The following is a 10,804-nucleotide window of genomic DNA, read 5'->3' as shown; positions in this document are numbered from 1 at the left end:
CTCTCTCTCTCTCTCTCTCTCTCTCTCAGGCACCGAAAACGTTCGGGAAAGTAAAATATTGCAAGCTGCAGCGCTCCAATGCACTTGTTGCCGTTATGTTGAAAGTATGACACAAAATAAATCTGTTCCTGTACATGTGATTGGTTTACCTGTATTGAACATCTCAGTTATCTCACTTGGCCACGCCCTGTTTGGGTTCCTTTGGTATCAGAATAAGAAGTGAAATAGACGTTACTTCAACGTGAATAATGAGGGAAAAGGTGCTAGGAATAAACATATCTTTAGATAGAGACCTAACTTGTCTGAAACGTGAAATTTTAGGAAGCTGAACAAGTACAGTACGTGTCATAAAAAAGCACATTGACGCCAATGGAAAAAATTATTGTAAAATGCTATCATGTGGTACACATTGCACATACTAAAATGGTAAATAGATTCAAATAGTATGTAGGTCTTTCCTGCAAAAAAGGAAACAGAGAGAGAGAGATAGATAGATAGAGAGAGAGAGAGAGAGAGAGAGAGAGAGAGAGAGAGAGAGAGAGAGAGAGAGAATCTCATATGTTTCCATGAAGTCTTAGTACAGTTGTGGGAGAATCTTCCCTTTAGTATTATTGTTGGTGATGCTCATAAGTTTAAGAATTTTTATGCATGTAGGCTGTTTATTCATCGACTGAATGGTCTGTAACGTGTATCTTAATGTCTTCTTCACTGATTTCAAATTTTTAACACTTAGGGGCGTTTAGTTTGTGACAGATTTTTGGCAAGTTAATTGCTGTGTCGGTTTGGTCCAAAAGAATGTCTTTATTTTAAATAATAATAATAATAATAATAATAATAATAATAATAATAATAATAATAATAATAATTTATTATTTATTATTTAAACAAACCTAAAAAGAATCTGATGTTTGTACAACAAATGAATTAATAATGTTTAAACTCTATCTTGGGCAAAAATATTACCAGAAACTTCACTAACACAAATCTCTATAGTTAACAACTCTGGATGCTTCATTATCGTGGCTTGGCAATCTACTGGACAAGCAGTGCTTCCGGTTTCATAACAACAGACTGAAATTGTCGTGACACTATAATGAAATTTTCAGAGTTCTTGCATTGATAACTAGACTGATAGTGACTTGTATTGTAACTTTTCATGGAAACGCCTTAATGTCGTATAAGTGTATATATATACAGTATATATATATATAAGAAAAAAGGCAGTATGAAATGTAACGGGTATAACCTTGGAAGCAGTGATAAATAAGTATAATTAATACTGTATAAACCCAATTTTACACACCACAGAAAGAAATATAAAAACAAACTCAAAACATTGTTTACAAAGACAAAGTTTACATATAAACCCTATTTGTCGAGTGTATCCTGACTTAAAATCAGCACGAACTTACCTGTTATGACATCAGTGCTTGTGAAAACAGCTACGAAGGAAAAAAGTAGCAGTCTTGTTGATTACTTGTAGGCCACTCGTAAACTCGTGCAACGTGCCTGCCTGAAGTCCTACCTACGACTGAGCTATTGCAGTGCAGGTAACCCCCATCAAAATCTGTGGGAAGTTGACAAGTCCCACCTCCCGTTTTCTGTAGCCTCCGTTTTCCATGCGGTCTGAACAGCTGAGAGATTTTTTAAAACTTATATGTATTTTTTTTTTATTCTCGTGCTGCCACACTTCACTGGAAAAGGCGGAAGGGTCCTTCTTCTTTCGGGGGCGATTTTGGGAAGTTCAGGCCTAATTGCTGTCTTGGGGGAGTCGCCCGTTTTGTAACCAGGTGCGACGAATGTCAGGTAGTCTGGGAAAAAGGGACCCCACCTTAGTCGTTTGTTGAGAGTTTTCATTACGTTTTCAGTTATATATGAATCACTTCTCTCTCTCTCTCTCTCTCTCTCTCTCTCTCTCTCTCTCTCTCTCTCTCTCTCTCTCTCTCTCTCTCTCTCTCTCTAAGGCCCCACCTTAGTCATTTATTGTTATTTTTCATTGCGTTTTCAGTTATATATAAATCACATCACTCTCTCTCTCTCTCTCTCTCTCTCTCTCTCTCTCTCTCTCTCTCTCTCTTCCCACAACAAATCACCATAGTAATTTGTTATTTTTTTCGATACTTCTTCAGTTATATAAATCGCTTCTCTCTCTCTCTCTCTCTCTCTCTCTCTCTCTCTCTCTCTCTCTCTCTCTCTCTCTCTCTCTCTCTCTCTCTCTCTCTCTCTCAACAACTGATCTTTCTTAAATTAACGCCACATCGTGACTTAATTCCCGGGCGTTCGGGACCACCGAAACAGGGCGCTCTCGAGTCACTGGGAAGAAAAAAAATCTAGTCATTGAACAGATGAACCTTTTTGAATTTACAGTTAAACGCCTCTTTGACTGTTTCTTTTGTTAGTAGAGCAGAGACGCGGCAGGAATCGGGAAATGAGGCGTTGATTGGAAAATGGCTGATCTCTGTGTCAGACAGGCAGTGAGAGAGAGAGAGAGAGAGAGAGAGAGAGAGAGAGAGAGAGAGAGAGAGAGAGAGAGAGAGAGAGATGCAATCTGTTCAGACGCCCTGGGCCTTTCATTTGAGAGACCGGGGTTCGATGCCGATGTGAGACAGATATTTGTTCGTGTATAACACGTGCTCGTGTGTCATTAGTTCCATTATATATATATATATATATATATATATATATATATATATATATATATATATATATATATATATATATATATATATATATATATATATATATATATATATATATATATATATATATATATATATATATATATATATATATATATATATATATATATATATATATATATATATATATATATATATATATATATATATATATATATATATATGTATATATATATATATATATATATATATATATATATATATATATATATATATATATATATATATATATATATATATATATATATATATATATATATGTATGTATGTATGTATGTATTATATCTGTATGTATATATGTGTGTGCACTACAGATAGAGAAAAACATTTAGAAGCTCTGCCCAAAACTCAGTCTTTAACTACCGAAAAACTTGGAGAGAGAACCCTCACGCCTTCGCTACTTTCCTAAGTGAATCCGTTGACCGGTTGAAGAATGGACAAAGAATTCAGAGACCCTCAAAGCTTCTTCTTCTTATTATTATTTTTCTTTTTGTTGTTGTTGTTGTTGTTGTTGTTCTCTCTTGGGACTTCATGAAATTGCCAGTAACTGAACTTCAGTTTGTTACGCTCGTGGAAACCCTGGCTGCCTGAATTCACAGCAATTTTTAGTTATAATTGTTTGCTGGAAGTTTTGGTTCTCAAGGTTTAAGATAGATAAATAAGAAGGTTGTGTAATTATATATATATATATATATATATATATATATATATATATATATATATATATATATATATTATATATATATAATTATATATATGTGTGTACGTATATGATTATATATATATACACACACAAATACATTCATGTATGTGTATGTCTGTGGCTAGACTTTGGCTTCATATGTATTCAGACGTATTTTGTACAACATTTCCCATTAGTTTTGTTTACATAAACGAAATATAATTTTTTTTCGCTTTTTTGTATAGAAGTTTAACTGCCAAGTGTGCAAAAATAACTGTGCGGTTTACCAGGTTAGTGACTGGTATGTCCATTTCAGCTGATTTCAGGTATCGAGGTACCTGGTCCACCTGGTGGTACCTGGCGAGGTACTGTCAGAATGCTTGAAACTTATAATGTAGTTGCTGCTTGCAAATAACCAGTTTCTTCTGGTAGAGACAAAACAGTCAGCAACGAGTCTCTCTCTCTCTCTCTCTCTCTCTCTCTCTCTCTCTCTCTCTCTCTCTCTCTCTCTCTCTCATTTCAGTGTTTAATAGATCTCTTCGTTGGGTGAGTCGGTAGAGCTGCGGGCTGTCACTCGATGGGCCGGAGTTCAGTTCCCCGGCCGGCTGATGAAGAGTTAGAGGAATTTGTTTCTGGTGATAGAAGTTCATTTCTCGCTATAATGTGGTTCGGATTCCACAATAAGCAGTAGGTCCCGTTGCTAAGTAACCAATTGGTTCTTAGCCACGTAAAATAAGTCTAATCCTTCGGGCCAGCCCTAAGAGAGCTGTTAATCAGCTCAGTGGTCTGGTAAAACTAGGGTATACTTAACTTTTTTCAGTGTTTAATAAACTTTTTCCTTGTAAAATTATGTTCACAATTCTATCGATCTCTCTTGTCTTTGTTAAGGCTCTACACAAAGTAAAATCCTCTCTCTCTCTCTCTCTCTCTCTCTCTCTCTCTCTCTCTCTCTCTCTCTCTCTGGAGGAAGGGCGGTGCTTGCAATGCAGCCTAACGACTGATTGGAAATTGCTTTGATGTGTGAGTTTTATGTATGATGATACGACCTGTTAAATCTTGCTTTTGCGTAATACAGTACTGCATTTTACTCAGTATGCCCCCCTCTCTCTCTCTCTCTCTCTCTCTCTCTCTCTCTCTCTCTCTCTCTCTCTCTCTCTCTCTCTCTCTCTCTCTCTCTCATTCTTATAGTCATTTTAGGACAACTCATTTAAATTTCCAGGTGTCATTCTTGATTGCTACTAATTCGCTTTTGAGAAGTCCTCAGAAAGTCTTTGAAGGTTTTCTGGAGACCTGTATAGAGGGAAATGTTTTCATTTATTTTGTTCTTCAATTTTTTTCAATATTGTTTCCCTGTCTGGTCTTCAGCAGCTGGCTGGCATCTTATGTTAGGAGAAAACATGAAATCTGTTTAAGTTTGTTCAAATACTCTTATTTTGCCTAGCAAATAACTTATTTGTTATTTGCCTTATTTATTGCACTTTTTAAAATTTTGTTACTTCATTTGTCTTTGTACTTGTTATGCATTTTTCATAGTTTATTCTTAATATATATATATATTATATAAATATTATATAAATATATATATATATATATATATATATATATATATATATATATATTTATATTTATATATATCGAATTCAGAGTAAACATATAACATTTTCCTCTATTAATTAATAGTGTCCAGAACAAATAATGAAATTTGATTACTTTTTATATAAATTTTTCCTGAAAGTAAAATGTAACTAGGTTAATAAACCATAAATCTAATCTTTTACCCTTTCTAATTTATAAACTCAATTTAGGTCACGTGATCCGATCCGCACCCATGAGAAATCAGCTTGAAAATTAATGTTTTACGTTTTTCGATAGCTCTCTCTCTCTCTCTCTCTCTCTCTCTCTCTCTCTCTCTCTCTCTCTCTCTCTCTCTCTCTCTCTCTCTCTCAGATTAACGTTTTTTATTAAGAATAATATTTATTACCTGTTGTTTGAAATTCTCGTAAATTTTGGTCTCTCTCTCTCTCTCTCTCTCTCTCTCTCTCTCTCTCTCTCTCTCTCTCTTCAAGTTTTTTATTAAGAATAATATTAATTACATGTTCTTTGAAATTCCTCCTAAATTTTGCTCTCTCTCTCTCTCTCTCTCTCTCTCTCTCTCTCTCTCTCTCTCTCTCTCTCTCTCTCTCTCTCTCTCTCTCTACCATACCCATACCCATAACTGTACCATACCTGTGTCTGTACCCGTAACCATACCCGTACCATACCCATACCCATATCATAACCATACCCATACCAATACCCATGTCTGTACCACACCCATACCCACCACCCCCATTTACCTTCCGGTGTGCGAACAAACAGACAAAAAAATGTCTCATCATTTTAGTATTACTGTATATGTGGACTCCCGGATTGGCGGAGGACGTCTTCACGACTCCAGAATCCTGTGAAGGCTTCTTCAGCCCCTGGAGAGACGGCCACTGGATTATAACGTCTTCTTGAAGTCTTAATATAATTTTCCTCTTACAAAATTACAAAATACCATGTTGTATTTTCGAATGAAACCTCCATCATCCTCTTACGCATCACAACATCCATTCTATGATGTTCACGTCCAAAAGAAAATCATAATAATAATTACAGAAACATCATATCTGCAGTACACGAATATTTTTAAAAGTCATAATGCAGTGTCAGTAACTTGTCATCTTCTGATCATTTTCTCTCACAGGGAACACGTCTGTGTACGAATTGGAGAAATCTCAAGCACAGCGGAATGCGTCATTTAGCGTCGTTCAGCGTCGCGTGGATGCGTCGTTTGGAAATTCTGCAGTCGTCATTTTGGAGGAATATATATTTATGAAACGTGGTTTTTAAATAAATTTTTTTAATTATTTATTCTGGTAACTAGTTTGGGGGGGGCGTCACGTAGGACCAACGTCGTCAGTTATGCATTTCTGGAATAATTTTGTGTGAAAATGTAGCTTTTTTGTGTTTATATACACGTACATATATACAGTTATATATATAAATATATTAATTTTTGTCATTTCAAAAGACAGCAGCTTCATGTTCTTTGTTATCCCAAGTAGTGAGCTTTTCTTGTAAGAAAATGTTGATAATTTTTTTTAAATATACAAAAGTCTTCTATTGAATTGGGACGGTACGTAACGTCCTGTTTCGATCCTGTTTTATGGTATGGTCATTATAGACGGTTCGGGTTCACTTGTATGAGAATACTCAACAATTAGAATGAAAATTCACGTAAAATAGGCTTCAGTTGATATTTGAATCACTTATCTTTTCCACTGTGCTTTTAGCTGGCATATATATATATATATATATATATATATATATATATATATATATATATATATATATATATATAAATGAAGTTATATATATATATATATTATATATATATATATATTTATTTATAAATGAAGTTATATATATGCTTTATATATATTATTTATTTATAAATATATATATATATATATATATATATATATATATATATATATATGGATATTCAATTTTATGGCTGATAGATTATTTATCAGCCTTTTATTCAATTTCTCTATTTTCTTAGTGAACAGGAAGCAGATAAATAATAATTTAGCCATAAAATTTAATGAAAATCGCATACGAGAAACTTTGCCCAAGAAGCATACATACGTGTGTGAGTATATATCTATGTATACATGTATGTATGTATTTCTTTACATATATGTAGTGTATAACCTCTTCCCGGGTGAAAAGTTTCACCTATCCTCAGCGGGCCATTTCACTTCTCAGCCTACTTACTCTGATATCTAAGATTTTTTCTCCACGAGTGCTTTCGACCTTTTTCCAGTCATATATCCGAATTTCCATCTTTTTCCGTGGAAAAAAATGCAACGCCACGAGAATTATACTGAACCACTTTTTCATACGTGTTTAAATTGAAGCGTCTCGTTGGCGTTTTGCATAAATAAGGCAGAAGATATTGAATGCAGAGGTCTGGCTGATATGATCTGCATGCTGTTTGAAAACTCTTTATGTTAAAGAATAAAGGAAACAAGAGATTGAACACCGATTAAATTTTAAAAGTAAATGACAGCCAAGAAGAAGGAGCAGTTTATGTTTGCATAGAAGGTAGATGAAAAGTTGTTGAGGCCTTTAGTAAATATAAACGAAAATATATAATGAGAGAAGATTTGAGCCACAGAACAGGTGAAGCGAGTAGGGTAGCGGAGTGTTTGCAAAATATTGACATAAGATTGTAGGATATATATATGAAAGCCTTGTTAAACCACCTCTCCTGTATAGAAGTGAGGTGTGGATATTGAATTCAAATAAAATATAAAAAAGGTGGAGCTTGTAAGATAATTATCCAACTGTAATTTTCAGTCTTTCTAATATTCACGCCCCTTGGAGTTCTGAGAGATCAAGTGAAGTAGTTAATGTTTCCAATTCAAGTAACGTAAGCATCCCATAGAATGTGCTGTTATGAATTGTTTCCCCTCTCAGCCTTCAGCACTCCCGAAGTGAACGTGAAAATGTTTCCCTTGCAAACCAAGTGACAGAGTTTGTCTTGCAGAATAGGCGTTTCGATGCTGTGTGCCTACCTGTTCGTCCACGGTGCCAATTCCTGATCTCCCGGCGTGGAGGATTACTTCAAGATTAATATCTGAAGACTTATGTGCCTCCGTGGGAAGAGTTCCTATATATTTACCTAATTTTAGAGGTCCCATACCATAGTGTAATTAGTTTCAGATGAGGTTAATTCTCTAGAAAAGAATTCCCATCGTAGATCGTAAAGTCTTTCGCTACTGGCTCTGTTTGATTTGTGAACTAACGTAAGAGCAGTTCCAAGAGGCTAGTTAGGAGCTCCACGTGTAATATCCTTCTCATCTGTGAAATTATAATCTAATTAGTGAAATCTTGCTTTTCCCTTAAGCTCCGTTTTTATTTACTGTTAACTTACTTCTTTTGATGGGGGTGGCCAAGTCAGTCAGATGTGTTTTAGACTGTGAGTAGAACTAGATAGACCTTATATATATATATATATATATATATATATATATATATATATATATATATATATATATATATATATATATATATATATATATATATATATATATATATATATATATTGTATATATATATATATATATATATATATATATATATATATATATATATATATATATATATATATATATATATATATATATGTGTGTGTGTGTGTGTGTGTGTATGTGTGTGTGTTTGAAAAATATACAAACAGACTGCATGGCACTGATACGTTGGTCCAAATATAAAGGAAACTATAGCATTGTGATCTTATATATATATAATATATATATATATATATATATATATATATATATATATATATATATACATTATATATATATATATATATATATATATAGTTTATATATATATATATATATATATATAAAGTGTCACTATGCAATCTGTTTCTCTATAATTTTCAAACGTGTCACACACACACATGCAGTCTGTTTGTAAATTTTAAATTGTATACACATAAAACACACACACTTAAAAATTAAATTGTATACACATAAAACACACACGTTAATATATTCAATTAAAAAAAAATTATTTTGCCTCCATATTGGAAGATAAAATGAAAAATTAAATTTACCTTAGAAAATGAAATTGTAAACGCGTTAAACACACACAGGTTGATATATTAATGCTAAAAAAAAATTTTATTTACCTCCATATTGGAAAATAAACCTGAAAAATGAAAGTAATTCCTCGGTCTAGAGTTTACTCATATCACATCAGTTACCAAAACATCGACTCAGCTGAGGTCGACTGACCAAATTTTTCTACCGAAGAAATTCACATCTTATATATATTTAACCTCAGTTAAATTTATTAAATATGTGAGTATATCGATTATAGTTTGTTTTTTGTTAAAAGATGATTTAATTAAGGGAACATGTATATATTTAAAAGGTTAAAATTGTGAGGTTTTTCTAGTATATTTTGGATCGTTCGTTTAGCCCTAAGAAAGACGTCGTATATACGAGTTAATTTTTTTTATTTTATTTTTAAATATAATTCTAATCTAATTTAGGGTGCTGGGTCCTATCCAAAGATTGATGTTGTGGTTGCTTTGACCCTTCCTGTCACACTTATCGCCCCCTCTAAATCTCCCTAGGCCCTAACCAGACCCCTGACCCTGAATGCCATAGGTCATACAGGTGTACGAAATATGCCTGTAATTATTTAAATAACCATGTTAATAATCCTAATGTAGGGTAGTACGCAGAGTAGGGAGACATAGATATGCATTGTTACTTGTGGGGATCTGTGGGGGGTGGCAAAGACCCCTGGCCAGCTCAGGGCACAGTGCCCTAAGATAGGTATGGTCTGATTAGGTCAGGACACGGCATTCTAGGTGTGCTAGAAAAAAAAATATATATATATATATATATATATATATATATATATATATATATATATATATATATATATATATATATATATATATATATATATATATATATATATATATATATATATATATATATATATATATATATATATATTTAGTATTTCTAAGTATTAGCTCTGCACAGACTGTATGGAATGGTTCCGTGAATACGAGAGACATTAGGGACCCATATGTTCAAGAAGGGGTTGGCTATGGAAATCTGTTATATATAAAAGGAATCATACTAACCCAACATACCCTAACCTAACCCAGTAGGCCATATTACTTAGCCAGGGGCTCCGTCCCCTGACCCCTGGTGAAAGAGACTCCACTTTTCACCAAAAGTTCCCCCTTAACACCGTGCATGTTCAATAACAAAAATATAAACAGTTCTGAGGTTAATTACAGTCGACCGACAAAAAACAACAGTAAATTCTTGATAAGCAACCAAAATATTATAGGAAAAGTCAGTTTCCAAGGTAATACCCCATGTGGAGCTGTTATGTGGTTCTACCAGTGATTTTAATACTTTTTTGATTATCTTAATATTATAGAATGCAGAGTGAGGGGTCACGACTTACTCAGGGCCGGGGGGGTGAAGACCCTTTGGCTAGGTTAGGGCACCGCGTCCGAGGTTAGGTTAGGTAAAGGTAAATCTGGTTAGGTCATATATCATCAGAAATGCCTGCTATATTAGCCCTGACCCCACAGTCTGTATTCACACCTATTAACATCTTCATATATAGATAATTAACGAAGGTTCCACGAAATGGAGACCATTTTTAGAATGTTTTTTATGCCGATCAATCCATAGCCTAAGGTCTATGTAGAGACTTGACTTGAACAAGATGTAGCCCAGGCTATAGCCTAGAGACCCAACCTAACCTATCTTGACGATAAGGTAAGCCATCGCTATAGAATTTCTATGTGCTGTTAGTCTCTGACAGCAAAATTTAACCTTTG

At 33.8% G+C, this 10,804-nt stretch overlaps 1 protein-coding gene across 2 annotated transcripts in view; it reads left to right on the top strand.

The window, feature by feature from the left end:
* LOC136853560 (uncharacterized) overlaps positions 1-10,804 on the top strand; it is a 54,004-nt gene that overhangs the window by 37,414 nt on the left and 5,786 nt on the right. Inside the window, exon 1 of one of the 2 annotated variants that reach the window (XM_067129284.1) lies at positions 9,156-9,287. The exons of the other annotated variant lie outside the window; for it this stretch is intronic. Within the exon in view, the coding sequence (XP_066985385.1) occupies positions 9,286-9,287 (2 nt within the window). The 5' untranslated portion in view covers positions 9,156-9,285. Of the gene's footprint in view, positions 1-9,155; positions 9,288-10,804 lie in introns of those variants that run through there. 2 annotated transcript variants of the gene reach the window in all.

The sequence above is a fragment of the Macrobrachium rosenbergii genome, chromosome 27 (genome assembly GCF_040412425.1).
Source record: "Macrobrachium rosenbergii isolate ZJJX-2024 chromosome 27, ASM4041242v1, whole genome shotgun sequence".
In the NCBI taxonomy this organism is placed as follows: domain Eukaryota; kingdom Metazoa; phylum Arthropoda; class Malacostraca; order Decapoda; family Palaemonidae; genus Macrobrachium; species Macrobrachium rosenbergii.
This window is presented reverse-complemented; position numbering and strand designations above follow the sequence as displayed.